The sequence below is a fragment of the Ursus arctos genome, unplaced genomic scaffold (assembly GCF_023065955.2).
Source record: "Ursus arctos isolate Adak ecotype North America unplaced genomic scaffold, UrsArc2.0 scaffold_15, whole genome shotgun sequence".
Classification (NCBI taxonomy): Eukaryota; Metazoa; Chordata; class Mammalia; order Carnivora; family Ursidae; genus Ursus; species Ursus arctos.
In genome coordinates, this window is record NW_026622819.1 from 62,040,001 (window position 1) to 62,064,365 (window position 24,365).

The 24,365-nt window shown below is 49.0% G+C and overlaps 2 protein-coding genes and 1 non-coding gene across 6 annotated transcripts in view; 2 read left to right on the forward strand and 1 right to left on the reverse strand.

Moving 5' to 3' along the window:
* KIAA1191 (KIAA1191 ortholog) overlaps window positions 1–14,027 on the reverse strand; it is a 28,283-nt gene extending 14,256 nt beyond the window's left edge. Inside the window, exon 1 of one of the 3 annotated variants that reach the window (XM_044388585.3) lies at window positions 13,684–14,027. The gene's annotated coding sequence lies outside the window, so the exon portion shown is untranslated. The remainder of the gene's footprint in view (window positions 1–13,683) is intronic. The other 2 variants (XM_048224429.2, XM_044388586.3) reach the window with 2 other exon arrangements.
* On the forward strand, window positions 2,461–2,567 carry LOC113264172 (U6 spliceosomal RNA). Its single transcript, XR_003319574.1, has one exon. It is a non-coding gene; the product is annotated as a U6 spliceosomal RNA (small nuclear RNA).
* Window positions 14,028–14,042: 15 nt separating the features above from the next.
* On the forward strand, window positions 14,043–23,299 carry ARL10 (ADP ribosylation factor like GTPase 10). Of its 2 annotated transcripts, XR_008959280.1 has the most exons (5): window positions 14,060–14,330; window positions 15,017–15,218; window positions 18,138–18,313; window positions 19,675–20,021; window positions 20,433–23,299. XR_008959280.1 is itself a non-coding variant. In XM_026511014.4 (4 exons), exons 1-4 carry the CDS (start codon window positions 14,148–14,150, stop codon window positions 19,846–19,848), a joined length of 735 nt encoding a protein of 244 aa, XP_026366799.1. In that variant the 5' UTR covers window positions 14,043–14,147; the 3' UTR covers window positions 19,849–23,299. The 2 variants fall into 2 exon arrangements, 1 of the variants encoding a protein (XP_026366799.1); XM_026511014.4 differs by having other exon boundaries at window positions 14,043–14,330; window positions 19,675–23,299.
* The last annotated feature ends 1,066 nt before the right edge of the window (window positions 23,300–24,365 follow it).

The window sequence follows — 24,365 nt, forward strand, 5'->3', positions numbered from 1 at the left end:
TACAAATATGACAAAACAACAAAGTTAAGAAAGTCAAAGAAGATGAAAAAAAAAAATCTATCCCCGTTTCTACCCAAGTCCAAAGCTTGCCATCAAGGCTCATCTCAGGGGGACTGTGAAGACTGAGGGTGGATCTCACATTTAGATTCTGCATGTGATGTTTGCTGGGCCTACTGGCAGACCCCGACAGGCTTCGCTCCTGCAACTGTAAACTTTGAGTGCCATAACCAAACCACGGTGCTTGAGCGTGCCACGAATTCAAGTCTCTTATGAATTCTATGATTGGCTTCTGAATAGCACAGTTACATTGCAGTGTGATTTTTGTGTGCTAAAAGTGTTACTTTGGGGTCGCCTGGGTGGCTCAGTGGGTTAAGCAGCAAGTCTGGATTTGGGATCAGGTCATGCTCTCAGGATCGTGGGATCAAGCCTCATATCTGCTCTGTCCTGAGTGCAGAGTCTGTTTGTCCCTCTCCCTCTGTTCCTCCCACCCCGCTCACTCTCTCACTCTGTCTCAAATAAATAAATAAAATCTTTCTAAAAAAACAAAAATAAAAGTGTTACGTTGTTAATTTGGAACTTTTAAAATATGCTATAATTTTTTATATTCTGCAGAAGCAAAGCTGACACCTTGCCCTCCTCCATCAAGAGAGGACAGGCTAGGGGCGCCTGGGTGGCGCAGCGGTTAAGCGTCTGCCTTCAGCTCAGGGCGTGATCCCGGCGTTCTGGGATCGAGTCCCACATCAGGCTCCTCTGCTGGGAGCCTGCTTCTTCCTCTCCCACTCCCCCTGCTTGTGTTCCCTCTCCCGCTGGCTGTCTCTATCTCTGTCGAACAAATAAATAAAATCTTTAAAAAAAAAAAAAAAGAGAGGACAGGCTACACAGCACATTTCAGTCAAGGCGGGAGAAACAGGACTTTGCACCCTTATATACATGATAAGCATCAGTGTGTTTTTATCACCAAATAAAACTAAAGTCTTTCCTGGCTCTCTGACTAGAACAACTTTACCCCTGACTTTAGTAGTACAAATTTCCAAACCTATGGCATTATGGTGATCATCGTCACGTAAGAAAATTGCTGTTTCCCACAAAAAACAGACTAAACTTTTAACCTTCACAATCTTATGGGGTTTTCCCCTTCAAATGCGTGTTGTATTTTTTACTGAGGAGCACATTATTTTAAAGCCTGGTGTCCCTCAGAAGCCTTCTTTGGAAGTAAACCACTTTTCGAAAGGGTCTGGTTGCATAGCTGAGGATTCAGTCAAAACTGAATCCACAAGGCCCAAGAAGGGTACGTTTTGAGCTGTTTGAGCTCAGGCCATCTTTTGTAGGTCCTGGAGTGGATGGATTTCTTGTAGCAATAAAGGTTCCCCTTCATCCCCCTTTGCGCTTTTCTCCGACTCTGGTTTTGGTTCATAGCCAAGACTGCTTCCACTTCTATGCACAGCCACTTCATTCCCCAGGCGTGGCAGCATCATCGGGAAGTTGGTCCTTGAGATCTGACTGTATGGTTAAGTGTCTGGGGGCAGACAACAGTCAACGGTCCCTGTATGGTTGCCTTTTAATGTATGTTTATAACATACACTCACTATGAAACTAATAATCTAACTGCTTTTGTCTCGGAATTGCGTTTTTGCACTCACTTGGGCATTTCATACTTTAACAAATTTGGAGCCTCAAAAATTGGAATTGACCAGTATCTCTCTTGCACCCACCCCGGATGGCCCAAAGCTACTTCATGGGGGAGGAGGCAGGCAGCAGGATCAAATTCTGCCTACCTGCCTTCCTCTGGTCATCTGCCCTCTCTGGCCAGTCCAAGCCCTCAGAAAGGCCCACTCCTTAGAGAGACTTGCCAACATCCTCAAACACCCATCATCAGCAGACAGGAACTTGTTTACTGAGAAGGGAGCAAGTGGGGCATTTGCATTTCTGGGGTTTCTAGACGGAGCTCTATCTGGAAGCCTGCTCCACCGATCATCATGGATGAGGCACTCCCACTGCCCACTCAGCAGCAGAGCAAACTAGCACTCTCAAGGGGACCTTGGCAAAGGCACCTCAGCCAGGAAATGGCAGAGTTGAAATTCAAGCCCAGGGCTCAATGCCCCGCCGATAGTTTGGCTGCCGGCTGTCCTTGGCCTCAGCTCCTCCACTTTTAATATCTTAGGGGCAAGAGGGTTGAAGGCACATTCCCACAGAGAAAAAAAAAACTAGAAGTAACATCTCCCTCTAGTGGTGAGGGAGAAAGATTTTACTGAAGAGACGAAAGGATGTTGGGTCAACTGCCAGACTGTTCTTAGACACCAACTTCACCAGCCTGATATTACAGGTGGCGCAACTAAGGTACAGAGAATAGAAGGAACCGGGCCAATGTCACACAGTTAGTCTGGGGGTAGTTAATTAAATAGAAAATGTGTTCCTGTGTCTTGGCATGATGCTCAGAGCTTGGGATACCCCGGGGAGGATGTGCTCACTTCGGCAGCACACATATTAAAATTGGAATGATACAGAGGAGAGTAAAGTGGCCCCTGCACAAGGGATACATCGGGAAGGAGGACACAGTCCCTGACTAATATGGGCTGAACTGTATCCTCCCAAAAGGCGTATGTTGAAGTCCCAAACCCCAGGGACTCGGAACAGAACAGTATTTGGAGATAAAGTCTTTAAAGGATAATTAAAATAAGGCTGGTGTCCTTCTGAGGAGAGGCAGAAACCCCAGGGTTGCACACACGCATAGAGGAAAGGCCATGTGAGGACACAGTGAGAAGGCAATTGACTGCGAGCCTGAGAGAGAGGACTCAAAGGACACCAAACCTGCCACCGTCTTGATCTTAGACTTCTAGACTCCGGGACTGTGAAAAACTAAATGTCTGTTGTTTAAATCACCCAGTCTATGCTACTTTTTATGGCAACTCTAGCAAACTAACACGAGGAAACAGACAATGCCCGGATGGTTATGAATAACTACAATCAAATGTCATGAAGCAATAGCACCGGGCGCCATATCACAGAAGGACTGACTCTGGAAGGTCAGGGGAGGCGGCCCAGAGAAGTACAAGTCATACCGGCAAATAAGTAGATGGGAGAGGGTGCTCCAAGCAGGGCACCAAGGTAAGAGCAAAGACGCAAAGACAGGAGAAAGCTTGTGTCGGAAGAACTGAGAGAAAGTACAGCTGGGGGTGGGATCTTTGAGGTTGGCAGAGCCCCCATTTGGTTGGGCTTTATGGGCCAAGGTACAGGGTTTGGTCTTTTCCCTGAAAGCCAACAGGGCAAGGGGCCATCTCAAAGTAGACAGAGTGTGAACACTCTGATGTCAGCCTTTGGTGGGGGAGGGACGGGACAGTTAGAAAGGTTAGTTGCAATGGGCCCTGGTGTGATTTTGTTAGGCTAGGTTTTGTTAGGCTAGAATGCTTTATCTGGATGGCAGAAGTCAGTGCATGTAAATGCAGTTGGGAAGAATCAAGCAGAGAGGGGGGTGCGGAAGATGTGAGTGAGTGAGGGGTTGAGAGCCGGGAGGGGCAGCAAGGGGCATCTGGCATTCAATAAACTACCTAAGGCCTATGAGCTTTCCAGGGACCTACAAAAAAATCTCTGAGTGCAAAAAGTAAAATCATTGCCTCCAAAATTTTTTTTACACCATGAATAATCAAAATTAATGTTTAATTAAGTGCCGGCACAACAGATTATGCTGTCAACTTCCTTTATGACAATATTTAATGTTCAAAATAGCATTTACATTTGAAAGCAATTTGGGAGTTAGATTTTTCTTACCTTTTTTTTTTTTTAAAAGATTTATTTATTTATTTATTTGACAGAGAGAGAGACAGCCAGTGAGAGAGGGAACACAAGCAGGGGGAGTGGGAGAGGAAGAAGCAGGCTACCAGTGGAGGAGTCTGATGTGGGGCTTGATCCCGCAACGCCAGGATCGCGCCCTGAGCCAAAGGCAGACGCTTAACGACTGCACCACCCAGGCGCCCCGATTTTTCTTACCTTAAAATAAATCCCAAGTAGGAGCGCCTGGGTGGTGCAGTCGGTTGAGCTTCTGCCTTTGGCTCAGGTCATGACCCCAGGGTCCTGAAATTGAGCCCCAAGTAGAGCCCCACCTCAGGCTCCCTCTGCTGTTCTCTCTCCCTCTGCCACAATCTCTCTCTCTCTTTCTCTCTCTCTAGCTTATACTCCCTCTCTCAAGTAAATAAATAAAATCCTTTTAAAAATAAATAAATAAATAAATCTCAAGCAGTGCCTTAGTGCTCCCCTCCCCAGAAAAACCACAGCCAATCACAAGTTAGACAAGCTACCTGCAGCTAAATAATTAAAGCAATTTTTTAGAAAATTACTTAAGATTTTTACAGCAAAAATATATATTTAATATAGGAAGTGAGTACATCTAAATATGTTTGGTATGGTACATGGTGGAGCCTTCTAAAGACAGACTAGGACCAGAGGAGATCTAAAAACCAGCATGGGGGCAGGGCGGGCCAGACCATGTGACACACGAGGAACAGGCCTGGAAGAGGAAGAAGTTCTCAGGAGATTTGGTGGAGGAAGATCGGCAAGCCCCACTCTGATGGCTTTCTTGTTGTCTGTGAAGTAGGAGATGAGGTTGTTTCTTCTGTCTGTGAGCCGAGAGGGGGAGGAACGGTGACAGGCAAAGAGAGAGGCGCATGGGGAAACTTTGAAATTGCTGTTTGAGAGAGTGGAAGAGTAGAAACTACCAGGAAAGTGTGGAGGACCCAGTCGAGGGTGTTCACCAGAAGTCAATGTTTGTGCCAATCTGCCCTGTTGTGTGTCTCCTGCAACGCAGTTTAGCAATCTGGAAGCAGGCCTAGACGGGGGTTTGTTGGATTCACCCAGGAGTGGGGTTCAATAGAGCGCGCAGGACGAAGGGTCGAAGTACGGAAGGAAGTTGACATCTTTTGAGTGCCTGCATCATGCACAGGGATAGACACTTTCACACGCCTTACCTCAATCATAAGGATCATTTTATCAGTTAGGATGCATTTAACCACAAGCAAGAGAAAAATTCGACACTGGCGTAAGGATATTTGTTTCCTTACCAGAGAGTCTGGAGGAAAGTATATGTAGGATTGGTTGGGAAGCTTCGTGATAGCGAGGATCCAGGCTCTTTCCTTCCCCCACTCCGCCCTCCCTCAGCAAGTTAGCTTTCATTGCAGGCTTACACCTCAGGTCTGCACTACGGCCGCCCCAGCTCACAAAGCATAGCTTCCTTGCATGACAGCTCTCACTTCGAGAAGGGAGAAAAATACTTCCCAGAAAACCGGCAGTCCTCTACCTGTATCTCCTGGGCCAGAACTGAGCCAGATGCCTATACCTTAACCAACACTGACCAAGGGGAATTGGAAGGCTTCAGTTATCTTGGCTTTATTTATTTTTTAAAGTTTTATTTATTTAAGTAATCTTTACACCCCACGTGGGCTTGAACTCATGACCCCAACATCAAGAGTTGCATGCTCTTCTGAGTGAGCCAGCCACGTGCCCCTAGCTTAGTTTTAAATTATGACTCCTCCTGGGGGCTTGGCACATGCCAAATAAATACAACTGGGGTTCTGTTAGCAAGAAAAACAGGAATGTCTGTTGGGTAGGCCACCACCAGTGTCTGTCACAATCATTACCATCCATTTTACAGTGGAAGAAAGAGGCTCAGGAAGGTTATGCAACGTGATAAAGGTCATAGACCTAGTAAGTGGTGGGTCCAGAATTTAAGACCAGATCTTTCCAATACTACTATGCTTTGTCCTTTTTAGGTCTTGCTGACTCCAAGACAGTTTTCTTTGCATATAACAATGGCTCCCAACCAGGATTTGAGGACACAAGGGGTCCCTGGAGGCAGTAAAGAGGTGGGAGTAGGGAAGAGGGAAACTCCTGGGTATTCACTTATTTCCAGGAACTTAACAGAAGTCATATATTCCTAATGAGACCACAGAAACAGTTCCCAAACTGAATTTAATGTTAAGAATCCAAACATAACCCAAGCAAGAACGATCAACAGATGCTAACTTGTGAAACAGGCTATTCAAGCAATCTCAAGTATCGCCTCATAGATTACTTATCAGTCAGAAAGAGGAAAGGGTATCTTGAAAATGAAGCAATCTGTTGGACACCCCTTCTAACCAAGTGATCACACTCGCATCATCAATACTAAGACAGGCTGATGTTTATGTGCCCTTGGCGTGATGCCCTTACACACCTCACTCAAGTAACATCCCTACCAAAAACATGTTAACACAAATCTAATCGTAAGGAAACAATCAGACAAATCCAAATTATGGACTGTCCACAAATGACGGCCCAGACTCTTGCAAAATGTCAATGTCATAAAAGACCCCCCTCACCCTAAAAAAGACTAAAACTGTTCTAGTTTCAGGAATACCAAAGTGTCAGAGCAGCTAAATACAACACATGATATTTGACTGAATCATGGGTTTTCTGTTTAAAAAATCAGCTATATGGGGTACCTGGAGGGCTCAGTCAGTTGAGTGCAGACCCTTGGTTTCAGCTCAGGTCCTGTCTCAGAGTCGTGTGCTCGAGCCCCAGGACAGGGTCTGCACTCAGCGCAGAGTCTGCTTGTCCCTCTCCCCGTCCCCTGCCCCACCGCCCCTCACAGGTACACACGCACACACTCTCCCTCTCTCTCTAAAATAAATAAATAAAATCTTTAAAAAAAAAACAGCTATAAAGGATAGTATTGAGGAAATCTGAATACTGACTGTGTATTAGACAATCGTATCGCATCAACGTTAAAACTCCTGTGTGTCACATTGGTACTGTGGGTATGTAAGAGCGTGTTCGTATTAGGGACCTTCTGACACATTTGGAACTAAAATGCTGTGATGTTTGCAACTAATTTTCAAAGAATTTGTGTGTATTTTTGTGTTTCCGTGTGTGTGCCCCACACATGTACATACATATGAAGAAAGAGATAAACAGATAAACCAATAAGGCAAAATGGTAACGGTTTGTGAATCTAGATGAAGGATTTACAAGTGTTCACTAATTTTCTTCTGCAGGTTTGAAATTTTTTGAAAGAAAAAAATTGGGAAAAATGCAAATGTGAAGTGCTTTAGTCAGAATTCATTAGGTTAAAAAGAGAGAAACTCAACTCCGTCAGCTTAGCTCACAGAATCCTTCTTGAATACCTGAAACCAGAGGCTCAACTGTTCTCATCTTTCACGTTACTTCATTCTCTCTGTGTCTGTAAGGAACATGAATGCTGATAGCTGTCCAGCTTTATTTCTGCCGAGAAGGGTATGGCTATTTCTCAAATCCAGTTTGAAAGCCTCAGAGGCTTGCCCTGGCTTAGATCAGTGCTCCCTCCCACTGCGATCAATCATCTGTGGCCAGGAGCATGTAACATTAGAAAATGTCAGCCTCCCTAGGAATCTCTGGGACAGAAGAAGCATTCCCTAGGAAAAGGGGGAGGTGAGAGAAGAACAGGAGATGTCAGCACACAGCAGATGTAATCAGTACCTCCCCAACAAGGATTGATGACTACTGAAGGGACAGGAATTGTGCTAGGTGCTGGAGGCACAGCAATGACTCAGTCCCGGCCCTCGGGCACAGAAGAGACAGGCAATGAACTGCTACTCATCCAGACTGCTAATTAAACACATGGGAAAAGGATATGAACAATCACAGAAGAAAACTGGTGAATGCATAAAACAGATAAAAAGTTGCTCATCCTCACTCCAAATGGGAAAAATGCCAATAAACAAAGAGATGTAAGTTCATTTCTGTCAGATTTACGAAAGATTTTACGTTTGATAATATGTATGTTGGCAAAAATACGGGGAAATAGAGACTCGATATGTTTTTATAATGGATTTTAAATTAGGACAATCATTTTGGAGAGCAAATTGCAATATTAACTTTAAAGATGCACAAAGAGAATGACTCAGCAATTCCACTCCCCAGGATATATTTTATTTTTTTAAAGACTTTTTTAAAGATTTTATTCATTTATTGGAGAGAGAGAAAGAGCAAGGGCACATGAGCAGGGGAGGGGCAGAGGGAGAGGGAGAAGCAGACTCCCTGCTGAGAAAGGAGCCTGACGTGGGGCTCGGTCCCAGAACCCTGGGGTCATGAGACAAAGGCAGATGTTTAACAACTGAGCCACCCAGGCGCCCCTCCCCAGGATACACTTTAGAAAAGTTCTCCCGAATGTGCTCAAGGAGATGCCTACCACAACCCTTCACTGCATCACTGTTTGTGAGAGCAAAAATGTGGTCAGCCCAGCCATTCCAATGACAGAAGAATAAAAAAGTAAACTGTGATATATTCATGCAAGGGAATACTACACAACATTAGAAATGAATGAACTACATCTCCACGTATCAACATGGTTAATCTCAAAAACATCATGTTGGAGTAAAAAAAGATAACAGTATGTTACCTGTAGAGGCCACATTTTTTTCTAAAGATTTATTTATTTATTTATTTATTTTGAGAGATTGAGAGCACCCAAGCGTGAGTGCTGGGTGAGAGGCAGAGGGTGAGGGAGAGAATCTCAAGCAGACTCCACACTGAGTATGGAGCACGGAGCCCCACGTGGGGCCAATCCCATGACCCTGAGATCCTGAACTGAGCCAAAATCAAGAGTCAGATGCTCAACGGCACTGAGCCACCCGGGTGGCCCTGTAGAGGCCAGTTTTAGGCAACCGGTTTGAGCAATGGGAACGCGAACAAGGCAAAAGGGCCCACAGTGACCACCAAGCTAATACAAAGAGGCTCATCAAGTGACCCACTCAAAACAGCCACAGGCCCTAACTGACCAATTACAACCAGGCACAGTTCCAAAGATTACCAAAAAAGGGAAAATTCCATACGGTCCCTTACTTCTTCACTTCACCCTATAACTATAGCCCCTCAAGACCACCTCTTGGCAGACAGTCTGTCCTTTGCTGTCCTGTCTGCTGCTCCCTTGCAGTGTATTCAATAAATTTTTATCTCTTTTGTTCTGTCTTGGGTGTATTCTTTCACTGCCCACGCTGGCCCCCATCCAGTCACAATGTGCCACACTACCATTTATGTATATTATTAAACCAAAAAAAAGTTCTGATATGCATAAATGGGAATGATACACATCAACTTAAGGATAATGGGTATCTCTGGACATAGGAATAGCATCTTAGTTATGCTTGAAATATTTTTAATAAAAAATATAGTGAAATGCTAGTTTTCAAGTTTTGGTCAATACATGGGTATCTGAACCTATTTGTTTGACATAGTTAATAATTTTAAAAACATTAAGATGTTTTAAAATGATGACTAACCCAAGAGCTCGTCTATGTCTGTGAACATGAAACATCCTAAAATCCAAATCAGGACACATATGAGAGACTTCAAAGCCAATCCCTTGAGTGTCCCTTCTTTTTCAGAAGAAAAGTTGGATAAAATGAGTGGAACTAGATTCCAGGGTCTGTACAGGGAGATACAAGATATTAAGAGCATGGTTTTCAAGACACAAAGACCTGGTTCAAATCATAGCTGCCTCGTTTAGTCACTATATGATCTTGGAGAAACCACCTCTTCTCTCAAGTTTATTTTCTCTTTTATGAGACAGAGGTAAGCTGACCGGATGGCAGAGAGCACAAGCCAGCCCCAGACCGGGGGATACCTGAGAATCGAAGGGAAGCTGGCAGATCAAAGAGACCAGCCCTGTGGCCATCAGCAAAGGGCTGGGCTTGGGTGTGGGCAATGGCAACCCAGAGCAGAAGACAGAGCTCTAAGAAGGGAATCAGGCCCTGTTGGTTTTGGGACAGAGGTACCCTTTCTTCTTCCCCACCTTGCCCCGGGCAGACCTTGGCCAGTCCTATCATCGTTGCCACAGGCTGAGAAGGCACTGGCGGGGGGGGGGGGGGGGGTGTCAATAACAAACTCCAGTGCAGTGAGCAGCCTGCACCTTAGCAGCCTCTTCCTCTGCTCCTTTCCCCTCTCCCTGTACCCTAAGCACTAAGTTATAGCAACGGGGGTGGCAGCTTCCAGGAAGAGTCTTACCTGGGCCGAGAGAGGTACAGAAAGGTTCTCCAGGGATGCAGCTGTCTGCTCAGGACAGTACCAACCAGGGGTGCAGACTGTACACCAGAGCGTCTCCTTCCCAACTCACCAGGAATACACTACACTTGGGCTATGCCACCTCCCCCAGGCACCTAGTCCTGGCCCCAAGGAAAGAGGAGCTCACAGGGGCAGATAAGAGATGCCTGAGGGGCACACACCCAACAAGAGAAAAAGACAACATACAGGACTACCTTATCCAGACACACCAGAGTTAATGGACTTGGCAGGACAACAAATGAAAAAAAGCATTTTAAATATTATTCTAAAAAAGAAAGGAGAGGACTTTGGAAAGATGAAGAGGGAAATAAGAAATCATAAAGAACCAACTACAGACCCAGATATGAAAAATGTTGTAGATGAAAGAAAGCCCTCAAAGGCTGTGGTGAACAGCAGAGTAGATACAGCCAAGGCCCAAATAAGCAAGTATGAAGATCAGGTTCAGAAAGTCCCTAACAGGCATGACAAAGGTATAAATAACTGAAGAGCAGAAGGTTAAGCCAGTGTTCTGTGAAGCTGGCTCCCCCTCGATAGCATGGTGCGTGATATAACCAGTGGACCCCTTGGTCAGGGAACCACTCCTGCCCCTCAGTGTAAAGCAGCTCCCCTCATTGGATGCTGTTTGTTGCTGCATCCTGTGGACTGCGCATACTGTGATTCCCCAGAGAGTGATGAAAGAAACAAGGAGGGAGGGAGGGAGGGAGGGAGGGAGGGAGGGAGGGAGGGAGGGAGGAAGGAAGGAAGGAAGGAAGGAAGGAAGGAAGGAAGGAAGGAAGGAAGGAAAGGGGGGGAGGAAGTGAGTTACAAAAGGATTGAACACAAATATACCCTGGACTTTAGGAATAACAGTACCCAGGGATGCAAACGGCACCAGGAATCCAGCTCTGCCTTCTGTCTTTGGCTTTCCTGCTCTACTTCAGCCTCTTTGACCTCAAGCCCTCTTTATAGGTGGGGAAAATGGCTGCCTATAGCTGGTAAGTTTTACGTCTTAATCCGCCCAAGACAGATTGATCTCAAGACGCTGGGTACCAAATTTAAGAATCCCTTGGAAGGGTCTCCTTGGTCCAGCTTGATCCAAGTCATTACCCTTGGACTAGTTATTCATGCCAAGTGTCATAAACATGGCAGGTTTTTAGTTAATTCAATCATTAGGAAAACAATTCCCAGGAGGTGAAGACAGACAAACGTCGGCACAGCAGTCCATTTTCCAGAACAAAGCCTGATGTTTAGTAGATGATCATTCAGTTCGCTGCGGCCCTTCTCGCTCATCATCAGACATGTAGTACTTACCCTGATGGAGATGGGAAGCCCCTAAGGAATTTTATCCTGAAAATGACATTGCCAGCTTCTCTTTTGTAAAGACCGCTGTGTAGCAATATAGCAGTTGGACTGTATGAGTGAAGCTGGCAGTGGTCACCTTTATAATTTAATCTTTTTTAAAGATTATATTTATTAATTTATTTATTTGTCAGAGAGAGAGAGAGAAAGCATAAGCAGGGGGAGCAGCAGGCAGAGGGGGAGGGAGAAGCAGGTTCTCTGCTGAGCAGGGAGCCCGATGCGGGGCTCGATCCCAGGACCCTGGGATTACGACCTAAGCCGAAGGTAGATGCTTAACAGCTGAGCCACCCAGGCGCCCCTATAATTTAATCTTTAATTGTAGAATATCCAGTTGGGGTTATGACTGAAGAGGAATTAACATCACCCAGAGATGGATATACTGAGAGAAGGGACTTTTGTCTTCTTTTTTCTCGGAAGGTGAACAGTGACTATTTTTATGATGGATATCGCATCATGGTATGTAGAAGCACAAAGTTAAAAATGGATATAAGAGTAAAACTGGATGCAAAGGGGTGGACTGTGCTGGTCATGTGCCTGTTTACTCACGGCTCCATCCCTCACCCTTCACCTGCTCTGCTCTGTATGACAGGGGGCTAACTCCTGACAACTCCATTTCTAAAGTTTCCTTGCCAAACGGTCCAGTTAGTTTCAGCTAATGGCACCCAATGCCAGGCAAAAGGAGACTGAAAAGGATTGGTTAGAGAGAAGGGAGAAGATCAAGAAAAGAATGTGTCATAGAGGCCAAGGGTGAAGCAAGTGTAATTGATTCAATTCTCCAAATATTTGTTAAGTGTGAACTCTGGGCCTCATTCTCCCTCCCCCGCCCAGGGACTTTTTTTAAGGTTTATTTATTTGTCTGAGAGAGAGCACAAGCAGGGGGAGAAGCAGGCTCCCCACTGAGAAGAGAGCTCCATGCGGGTTGATCCTAGCACCCTGGGATCATGACTGAGCCAAAGGCAAATGCTTAACTGACTGAGCCACCCAGCCGTCCTGCTGGGCCTCATTTTTTTTAAAGATTTTATTTATTTATTTATTTATTTATTTATTTATTTATTTATTTGACAGAGAGAGAGAGACAGCCAGCGAGAGAGGGAACACAGGCAGGGGGAGTAGGAGAGGAAGAAGCAGGCTCCCAGCGTAGGAGCCTGATGTGGGGCTCGATCCCAGAACACCAGGATCATGCCCTGAGCCGAAGGCAGACGCTTAACGACTGAGCCACCCAGGCGCCCCTGGACCTCATTCTTATACTGAGCACATCAGACCCCAAGATGACAAAGGCCTGGTCAACATCTTCACAGTGGAATGACAGTTTCAGGCAGAGACACCACAGGGTGACTGAACTCAAGCTCAGAGACAAGAGGATGACCACCCACTGTGTGTCAGGAGGCAGGAACGGTAAGATAAGGCCCAATTAGACCTCCAGGAGCCTTTAGCTCTCAAGGGATTAAGGTGCTCTCTTTTGAGATGCCATAAAACTTACATGAATGCCAAGACTAAATCCCTTTAAAAAAAATTTTTTTTTTTTAATTTTCTGATTGCAAAGTTCTGGATAAACTCACTGGTGCTAATTTTTCTCTTTGGGAATCTTACAATCCTGTCTCACCAGGGAGGTGATCCCTCAAGGAGTGAGCGGCACCCTGGCCAGGTTTTGAAGGGCATCTCTGCTAAGACTCCATTTAATAGTGTTAAATGGCGCAAGGAGATCAAGCAAAATAAGAACTAAGATGTTACCAACAGATTTAACAAGGAAGCATTTGTTAGAGACCCAGGTGAGAGCAGTTTCCCTGAGTGGGTTGGGCAAAGAATAGGAAAGGCACAATATCCAGAAGTAGGATGGCAATGAAAAGGAGAGGTAGTAACCAGTAAGGGAGGACAGTTTCCTGAAACAACAGAGATTTGAGCGTTACCTGCGAAGGACCAGAAAAGAACCCCGAGTCCCTCCTGGTCAACAAGATGGCTTGGGTTACTTAAAATAAAAACACCTATTCATTCTGCAGCCCCTCACGGAGCCCTCCTTTGAAGTACCTCAGGCTATTTCTCCTGCTACACCTGGAGACCTTGGCAGCCACTGGAAGTCTCGGAGGATGAGGTGATCAGGATATCTAACACTGACTCCTAATCCTGCCTGCTTCATTAGCATGCCCAGGATCCCGAGAGAGCAGAACTCCTGGGGTCTGGCGAAGCAGCCAAGGGAGGGTAGAGTCCTAAAAGTCAGGGACCCAGGTTCCAGTTCCGCCTCTGCCACTCCATAACCTGCCACCCCATAGCCGTGGGACTTGCCTCAATTTGTTCCCCGATGTCTTGAGATGCCCAGGAAACATCGCTCGGGGTTTGAGTGCCAGCTGTACCAATGCACCTCGGTGCGACCTGGGCGTTGGTTTTCCATTCCAGGAAGCACTGTTTTACGGAGTAACCGAGAACACTGGTCAGCTAACCAGTAGGCATACAACAAGTGCTCGGGAGATGCCAGTACCACCGACTCCCGTCCTGCCCAGTAAAGGCGTCTAGCTCCCCACCGCACGTAGCAGCGGGAGCGGGAAGTTCCCGCGCTCGGGTCAGCGGCCCCACTCCCGCCGCCGGGGCGCGGGCCTCCTGTCGCGACAGCAGCGGTGCATTGTGGGGCTTGTAGTGCGGGGCTGGGGTTGGGTGGGTGGGCGCGGCCGCCGCAGTCGCAGCGGGGCCATCTTCGGCGGGCCGGCTGGTTCGGCCTGTGCAGCCCGCACCCGTGCCCCTCGCCCGGCCCGATGGCTCCGCGGCCGCTGAGTCCCTTGGTGCTGGCGCTGGGCGGCGCCGCGGCCGTGCTGGGCTCAGTACTCTTCATCCTCTGGAAGGCCTACTTCGGGCGCGGACGGGAGCGGCGCTGGGACCGGGGCGAGGCCTGGTGGGGCGCGGAGCCCGCCCGCCTCCCTGAGTGGGACGAGTGGGACGTGAGTGCCGGGCCGGGGTCTGGGCCTCCGCACCTGAACCTGAGGGGTGTGACGCCCCGCGAGGGCAGAAGCGCCTGGGTCGGGGACTTGGCGCCGCAGCCCGCAAGCCCCTGATGAAAGGGCGCGCGGCGGTAGCCGGGCAGTCGTGAGTCCCAGAACGGAAGGATGGGTGGGCGTTTCAGGGGGGGGGGGGTGTGGCACCGCCCTGCGCGGCCGCAAGACCTGGGCTTCCTCGTGGGCGCCGGAGCTCCGAGGGCGCGGCCCCGGAGCGCTGTCGGGCCCGCGCTTGGTCCGGCCCGCGCTCGCCCTGCGCCTGCGCAGTACGCACAGCCCGCGCGGCCCGGGGCATGCCGGGAGAGGCCTCCGCCCCCTTCCCCGGCCCCCGGCCGGGGTGCGAGTTTTTCCCGTTGGGTGGTCCATGCGACCCTGGGACGTGGGGATTGTCAGTCTGAGAAGGCTGAGGCTTCGCGAGGGGAAGAAATTTCCCCGAGGTCACTCAGGAGAAGCCAGAAGAACGGGGTTTGAGATTCAGGACTCCAAAGGCAGCGCTGGTCCCTCTGCACCAGACCTTGCCTGCCTGCCGGTTGGCGGGTGAGGGCGGGGATGGGCGCTTTGGTGTCTTCCATCTTCCCTCGGGAAGGGTCCGGCGGGAGGGTGCCGGCCGCAACCTGACCTGTGCCCCACAGCCTGAAGACGAGGAGGACGAAGAGCCCCCGCTGGAGGAGTTGGAGCAGCGCGAGGTGCTGGTGCTGGGGCTGGATGGCTCGGGGAAGAGCACGTTCCTTCGCGTGCTGTCCGGGAAGCCACCGCTGGAAGGCCACATTCCCACCTGGGGCTTCAACTCTGTGCGGCTGCCCACCAAGGATTTCGAGGTGGACCTGCTGGAGAGTGAGCAGACCCCCCCCCCCCCCCGCCCCATACGCACCGTCTCCCCATCACTTCAGTTGGACCCAAGCCGGGGTCTTTGCTTGGGGGTGGCTCCAGCATGTATATCTAAGCAGGACACGTCCCTGTATGACATTCTTCTCCTGCCTCCCTGGGGCACAGCATACAGTCCAAACTCTGTGTTCTGACATGATGGGCCATTCATGATTGGGCAGTTCCAGCTTGGTCACAGCCTGCCCCTCACCCCAACTGAAGCTCACATACCTAACACTGAGATACCAAAAGCTAAAGTTTCCTGTATGCCAAGCATCTGACAGGCTTTACTTAATAAAATCCTCCCACAACTCCAAAAAACTGAAAACAGTTATTACCCTTGTTACATACATGAGGAAAGGGAGGCCCAGCAAGTTAAATAATTTATTTATTTATTCTGCTAATGCAGACTCTCTGGCTGGAGACTCTTGGTGTTAAGCACCGTGCTACATTGCTTGTTTCTGAAGGGTGCTTGCGGCTTTCTTTCTTCTGTCCTGTGCTTGCACTGTTCCCTCGGTCTGGAAAGCCCTTCTTCCCTTGATAAATTGCCACACCTCTTTCAGGATTTAGGTCAGGGGCACGTTGGTGGCTCAGTCCGTAGTGCATCGACTTGATCTCAGGGTCATGAGTTCAAGCCCCACATTGGGTGCGGAGCCTACTAAAAAATAAAAAAATAAAGAATGACTCTCTTAAAAAAAAGATAAGGTCAAACATGATATCCCTATGAAGTTTTATCTGACTCCCAGACTAGGTTAAGGGCTCTTCCTCTGAGCTGGTATTTGCCACATACCAGCCTATGCCCCTGACTAGGGGCACAGATGAGTCTGAGCCAGCTTTGGCCCCTAGGGCCCAGCCTCAAGCAGGTAACTGGGAGAGCTTGTTGAGTGAGTGATCAGAGAGGGTCTGGGCAGCCCCTGTCCTCAGTGTTAGGCTTTTTGGGATTCCGGGAGAGGTTGGCAGAGGGGCTTTTGAGAGGACAGCAGTACTCAGCCACCTGTGTCCCAACTACAGACTTGGTGGGAGAGATTAGTGGACTTCCTCCCAGACCATAAAGACTGGGTGGATTTAGTTAAGTACTAGGTGGTAGGATCAGACTCTGAGGGCCTGACTGTATGTTTCCTCCCTGATTGTGGCAAACATTGATATTCACCTGGAATTTGGTCCTTTAAACAAGATTTTCCCCGTCTCCCTTTCTTGTGCCAGGGATACAGAAGGGTCAAGTGGGATTCTGCACTTGACTCCCACTCTGGCAGAGAAAGTACCCCCCAACCCTGGGAGAAGGGGTTTGGTGTCTTCATGTTACCCAAGAGTCTGAGGTTCGATAGGGTCACTCCTGAATTCAAACCCAGATCTGCCATTCAAGTCTTGGAACTATCCCTTTCCATGACACTCACTTGGCTATGGTCTACAGTGCCTAGTCTGGAACCCAGCCAAGAATGAGCTGTTTGTGGATCTTTGATGACTCATCCCTTCCCCCCCTTCCGCCCCCCTTCCGCCCCACTTCCTATATCCTATCCATTTTATTCGCCAGTTCCTTCAGCTTTATTTTCCAGTAGATTGTGCATCTGTCCCCTTCTCCCCACCTCCACCACTGCCTCCTTGGTCTGGGCCACCATCATTTCAGTACTATAATAGTGTCCTTGCTGGTCTTCCTGCTTTCACTTCTGTCCCCTACTGTCAGCCAGCAGTTTGCAGAAACCCATGTCACTCTTGTGTAAAACCTTTTAGGGGGATCCCCAACAACTTCACTGTAGCCTGACAGCCCCTGTATGGTCAAGCCCTGGCCCACCTTATTGGCTGTGGCTTCTTCCCCTCTCCCACTGGCACTGCCTTGGCCACTCTGGCTGCCTTCTCTCTCTCAGACACATTGAGCTTGCTCTTCCCTCTGCTTGTAATGCTTTCCTCTGCCTCTTCCCTTAGCTAGCTCCTTCTCATTATCCCAGACCCAGCTCACATGCTGCCTCCTCAGGGAGACCTTCCCAGACCACCCAGTCCAAAGCCACCCCCAGCCAGAAAACGGCTTTTTCTCTTTTATTTCCTTTCTGAAATGTGCTTATGTGCTGTTGCTGTGTCTGTCTTGGTTACAGAGGGAGCTCCTTCAGAGCAGCAGCTCCCTGTCTGCCTTGCCCACCTCTGTATCCCCAGCACCCAGATCAGTGCTTGGCACCTAGTAAGCACTCAGTAAATATTTGTTGAGTGCCTGCTATGTGCCAGGCATTGTGCTGAGGGCTTTGCGGGGATCCAGATGTAAACAGCTCTAACTCTCAAAGAGCATAGAGTCCACAAATGTCAGAAGTATATCCAGAAACACGAGGATGCAGGGTGGCTAATGGGGACAGTGCAGAGGGACAAGAAGGCAACCCAGGTTGGGGTACTACGTGGGCAGCCATGTGGTGGTAGGACTGAGTATGATGTTTGCAAGGAAAGAAAATGGGGTGACCAGACTGAACAAGAGACACTGAATGGAGAATGGCTGTGCACAGGCTGGGCAGGGAGTCCTGGCTTTTGACCACACTATCACTGTCAGGGGAGAAAGCTAGGAATTGGCAGGAAGCAGCCCAGGAAAAAGAACCGGAGAGTACAATTTAATGAGCACCTTGTATGCCACTCTGTGAACGGTGCATTGAGTATGGTACCTTTGGGTGTTGCTGCAACCTGTTAGTAGGTAAATTCAGTGAGGAGGAGAACGCTGCTGCTCGAGGGTAGTGACTTGCCCAGGGAGCCCCAGCTGTCAGAGCCAGAGGTAAATCGGATTGGCTCCAGAGCCTGTGGTCTTCCTTGCCCCTGGCTGGTGGAGCCTTGGAAAGCTGGAAGTGGGGTGGTACTGGGGCTACGTGTAGAGAGCCGGGGCCCAGGGAGGCTCTGAGCTGGCCCCTGGCCTCTCCTCAGTCGGTGGCAGCCAGAACCTACGCTTCTACTGGAAGGAGTTTGTGAATGAAGTTGACGTGCTGGTGTTCATGGTGGACTCGGCTGACCGGCTGCGGCTGCCCTGGGCCCGGCAGGAACTGCACAAGCTACTGGACAAGGACCCTGACCTGCCTGTCGTTGTGGTGGCCAACAAGCAGGTGAGGGCCATGGGAGGCTGGCTTAGACCAGTTGGGCTTGATCCACTGACCCCTGGGCAGGAGCACAGGAGAGAGATTCAGGCCCAGGCCTGTGACCTGGAGCACCTGGCTGAGATGCTGGCCCCCACTCTTCTACCTGTGCTTTCTCCTCATCCCTGATCCTCATCCTCTGTCTGCCTTCCTCTTCGCCTCCCTGTCACCCATCGTCCTGGAGAAATGAGAAAAATAATGATTAAGCATCCACTATATGTCAGGTATGGTTTTGAATGACATTTCATATTATGCTTCTAATTGACCCTACCAGGTACGGGATACTATTCCCATTTTACAGATTGGAAATACAAAGCTCAGAGAGGTTTTGTAATCTCCCCAAGGTTGTACACCTTGAAAAAATGGGATGTCTGACTCCAAAACTTGTGCCTTTTCCACTCTGCCATGTCCTTGTGACTTCCAGCTCTAGATCAAAGAGCTAAAGCTGAGAAGTGATAAGCTGAGCAGATGAAAATAACAGTAATAACTAACATTTATAAGTGTGCTTATAGTGTGCCAGGCTGAGAACCCTTCAATCGTGACCTCACTGAAATCCTACAAAACCCCATGACAGGCGTTGTTATTATCCTTCAGTGCCCAAAGTTAAAACTGGTATATGGCAAAGTCAGGATTTGAACTCAGATCTTCCTCAAAGCTCCCGCTCTTAACTACACTATACTTCTACTGGGCCTTTGGCTCAGCAGCCCTCGGCATCACAGACTTAAGGTGCCATTCTCAATACATACCGGGTAAAACCTTGCCACAGTACAGAGTTCTGTCATTTTTCCTGTGGCCTGCCCCACATCCCTGAGAGCCATGGCACTTGTTTCCAACCTGACTTGGAGAGAAACTATACATCTTTGACCCCAGTTTCCCCTGCCTGTCAGGAAATCCTTAACAATCATTTATAAATATGTAACCATACGTCCTGGTCTGCCTGGGATGGTCCCCATTTATGCCTGTTGTTCTGGTATGATTATTAATAGTGCCCACTTTAAGTCTTAGAAGTACCCTGGTTTAGATGATGAATTACATCATCATTCTGTTTATAAACTATAATTATGAGGATAAGTCTAAGTGCCTCTCACAATGCCTGGCTTATAGGAAGAGCTGTTTCTCACTGCAGTGGCTAATGGTGGTATGAAAAGAAGTTGGTACAAAGGAAATTCAAAGATGAGAGGATTTAGACCCAGGGGCCCAGGGGCCACTTCTGGGAACTTAGGCCCCCGTGTTCCCCAGGATAGCCAAAGAATAGTTCTTTTCATGGATGACAGTGTGGGTGCTGGAAAACTGTGAGCTCTGTTCCAACTGGCTTCTCCGTCTCATCCCAGGACCTGAGTGAGTCCGTGAGTATGGTGGAGCTGCAGCAGGAGCTGGGCCTGCAGGCTGTCGATAGCCAGCGGGAGGTTTTCCTCTTGGCAGCCAGCATCGCCCCTGCAGGACCCGGCTTTGAAGACCCCGGCACCGTGCATATCTGGAGACTGCTCTTGGAGCTTCTCTCCTAGGCTGGCCCCCACCTGCTCACCACCCAACCCTGGAGATCCCAGTCCTGCTGCTCCCGCTTCTCTCCTGCCAGCTTGGGCCTGAGGCAGGAGCCATGTGGCAGCACTTCCTTCTCTCCTCCCACCCTCCAGTGCGGGGCCTGGGCAAGGCCAAGAACCACATAGAAGCCTTCCAGGTGAGGTGGCCATGAGGCTGAAGTGGGGAGGCAGGTGAGGCAGATAGTGGAAGAGCATGGTGTCTGGCTCACTCCAGGCTGGAAGTGGACCCAGCTTTCACCACTGAAGACACCCTCCTTCTCTGATGTGTACAGTAAGGTGCTCAGTGGGCTCAGTTCTCCCCTCCGCAGGTCCCGGTGATTGAGAACTGGGATAGTGTCAGAAGTACTCCCAGTCTAAACCGTTCCCTCCTGGTGACTTCATGCCCCTCTCATGCAGGCGGGTTCTGGGCAGTACACTGAGCCTTGGCTCCAGGGCCCACGGTGTCCTGCTCCACCCGGCTGGCTCGAGGCCTTGTGCTATCTCTGCCTCTCTGGCCCTGGGACCGTCATTTTAAAGAGATGATTTCCATGTTTTTTTCTAATTTGGAGGTAAGATTTTCCAGCCATGAAGGTAAGAAGTGCTGGGACAAACCTGGAGATCCTAGCAAGGAGTTTTCTGAAACCTCCCTGCTTCTCCAAGCCAAGCCTGCCCGCCAGACTGCAGCATCCAGTGGTATTCACCCCTGTCGGGAAGACGAAAGGCTTATCTCCCCCTCATCTGGAGACAGAAGCCGCTGCTCTTGCACTAGCTGGGCCAATGCCCATGTTTACAGAGGTCTGGGGAAGGACCCTGGGTCCCTGGGGCGAAGACTGTCAACTGGAGCTGGGTGTTGGCCTCAGAACTGCATTTTAATTATTTATTTATTTATACAAGGAACAGACCAAAGTTTCAGGTTCTGTTTCTAGGTGCTGTTATCAAAACCCCAGATGACTGTCATGGAAAATCTGTGTCTTTGGAATTGTGAGACGTGTGATAACCTGCACGTCAGTGGAGACAAAGCTCTAGCTTTCCCCCATCTTTTACAGCTGTAATCCGTATCCTACTTTATGTCGATCCACATGAACTTAAAACTCCACCGCTTGGCCCAGTATGTCAAAAGGACACAACCCCCTTCCGTGTAGGTGGTAACTCCAGGAAAGGAAATTTCAATCATGTAAATCCAAGTGAAAAGAAATGGGAATTAGCAGATCAGCCAACCGGGTACCTGAGGCTTTGGGTACCCCAGCCTTTCTGGACCTGCTGATTCCCCAACTAAGAGTTAGAATTTCTGTTCTCTCCAGTGTACACTCCATGATTCTCCTGTTTCTGGTGATCAGCCAGTTTACCTATATATTGACACTTCTCTTTAGTGCAGGCAAAGGAAGGAGGCTTTTGTCTTCCAGGGGCCATGAGTAATCAGTAGCCACAGATGGACTGTTTTTTAGAGGAGATACCCAACTCGGTTTGCTTTTTAATTGAGAATAGAGATGATGTGCCTTCATTTCACTTGACATTGACTCAGTGTGCCTCAGTTCCATGCTGTGGCCTACGTGAGAAGAGGCACGGGGAGGCTTGGTGGAGTGGGACACTCCTGAAGTCCAGAAGTGTGACTGTAGTCAGAGTGGCCTGTTGTGCTCTTGGGCTGTGGACGTAGTGACAGAGTCACTGTTCTTTGAAATTCTAATTAACTTTCTGAAGAAGAAAGATTTGTCTGCTTTTATTTTAAATACTTAAGGAATGACTTGGCTTTTAGAGTAGCCTTTGAAATTTTGCTGACAACTTTTCATTTTGACATGGAAAGATGGTGAAACTTTACTTCTTTGTTCTATAAACTCCACCTTGTTCTCCAGTGCTTGACATTTACCTCTGGAACCAGCATTGTTGTAGGGGACCCTTTTCTAATTAAGATCTGCCTTTGGTTTAATGAGTATCATTATGTAATACAATTTCCAAAGTCCCCAGTGAGGGGAGTGAACTTGAATGAAGAGTTTAGCACTGTATCTACTTGAGCAACTTCTGAAGACCACTCCCAGAACTGACAGGTCCCAGTGGTACACCAGAAGACACGCACCACTGGGGGAGCTGAAGTTCCCCCGACACTTGCCCTGTGGGTGTGCCACATCACATCTGTGGCTGACCGCTGTGCTCCTCTCGTGGGACTGCTGGCCTGTCCTCCAGGCAGAGTGCCAAACCGCGCTCATCCATACTGGTTTCTGCCAGGACTAGACTGGGCAAAGTAGAGGAATGGGCCTCTCTTGCGACAGCCGTGTGCCTGGCCTGTGCTCCTCTTACCCAGTTGCTCCTGAATGTGACTTTCTGATTCACCAGCCCAGATCACCTGCTCCTGGGTACCAGCCGTTATCTGGAGTTCATCTCAAAGTGAGTTTTCTGAGCTAGCGCGGGTGACACTGTTCCCCCAAGACTGCCCCAACACTAACAGCTTCCAACCTACCTGAGCATGGGATGGGGGTCAAATGTCAGACCCTCTCCTTTTCTAATGAAGGCAACTGGAAGGAAGGCTCTGGATCTGAGAGAGCAGGTGGGCACTCCACATCGGAGGGAAGCTTCTGCTTCTGCTTGCCTGTTGAACCGATGCCTAATTATTCAGCCTGACGCTGATGGCTTCTGGTCTTAAGAATCACTTAATGCAATGTGGCTTCTGATTTTCCATTCTCTCACCTGCTGCCAGCCCCCTGAGGAAGGCCAGCTTGGCCCAAAGCTTGGTCATGTGGATGGTCTAAGCAAGAAGGCTCCGAGACCACCAGCTTGACTGGCTGCTTATCCCAAGGAGCCTCTGGTACCTCTTGGTACCCGGAACCGCTGGTTGTAGGCTTGCACTGACACGTATCCAGCCGTAAGGACGGGGGTGGAGTGATGACATCAGTCCATCACAGCGCTCCCAGTCCTCCACGGAGAGGTGCTGATGAAAATCTGAGGACTCCTGCCTGTCTGAATGAGGAAGAGCTCAGAGGAAGAGTCCTTAACCTAGCTTCATTGTCTGGCTGATTGAACCCTGGATTCTGCAAAATCTGTTCCCACTTGTCTTTGGAAGACATTTTGTTCTTTTGCTTTTTTAATAGCAGCTGCCAGCACTTTGAACTAGCTGCTGAGACTCACCTGCCGTGTTCATCCTCGTGCGCCTGCCCGCACCCCAGACCTGGAATAGCCGAGCCGTCTTCCTGTCACATTTGTGGGCTCACATATCTTCTGTCCTTTCTAGTGGCTGTGAAAAGAACTCCAGCGTTTCCTCATTTGCTGCCTCTGTCAGGTGGGCCCATGAAGTACATAGGGAGAATTCCCATCAAAGATCCAGAAGTAGAGGCCTTGCTGTCCCAGCCCACGCCCTGCGAAGCCAGACCCACAGGGTTGCCAAGGACAAACTACGTAAGGGAGAGCTAGTGGCTGTTTGAGGCACACAATAAATGCCAAAAACTCAGATATGGTTTCATTTGAATTCTGGTTTTGAGGAGTATATCCTGGGTGCTTACAGTCCAGTGAGGGGCAGGTATGGAGGGTGGTCCCAGAATACTTCCAGTGACACAGTCATTTGTCAACAGCAAATCCCAGTCCCCTGGCCCTTCAGCCTACATGGAAGTGGGGTGGTAAGGAACTTGGGCTTTGGCCTAACTTCGTACCTTTTGGGAAGAATCCAAACCTGGCTGCCATTCCTCAGGAGTTCTAGCTGACGGGGCCAGAGGTCAGAATGGACCATTCCCCCAGCACCTGCCTTGGGCTCAGCTGTGATTCCCAGGGAAGGTGCTTGCACTCAAGCCCAGCCTGGTGGGGGATGTCAAGCAGATTAAAAGGCAGTTATAACTGGTATGTATTGCTACAGGAAGTCTGGGGTGTAGGGACAACAGGACACTTACACAGCCTAAGGATGGGGGACAGTGGCAGGAAAGGCTTCCCAAAATTGGCACCTGAATTGGGTAAAGAAACAAGGGGACAGCTGTCAAAGGCCTGAGTTTGGAGTGTTGTGGAGGACCTTATAAGGCCAAATAAAAGCCCTCATGAGTGGGGCGCCTGGCTGGCTCAGTCTGTGGAGCATGTAACTCTGTCTCAGGGTCACAAGTTCAAGCCCGTGCTGGGCACGGAGCCTACTTGAAAGAAAAAAAGCCCCCAGCTGCAGGCTAGATTCCAAAGGCTGTGTGCGCACTGCTTACAAGGGCCAGTCATTGCTGGGGGCTAAGCCAGCTGGGTCCCATAGGAGGGGTTTCTGGGACCCTGCCCATTTCCAGCCTGCCCTGATAGTATGGGACAGATGGGCTGCCTTCAGGGACTGAAGAGGAGGATAGCAAGTGAAAGCCCAGGCTTAGCTGTTGGACTGACTTGACTTCAAACCTCAAACTGGCCTCTCAAGACTCAGTTTCCTTACCTGTAAAAGGATAAAGCCACACACCTTGCAGGGTTTTATGTGAAATGATCTGTGTAAAAACACCAAGTCTTTTTTAAGAGCGGTAAAAAGAACCAGATTTGAGGGGCCCTTCTAGGGAAACATTAAG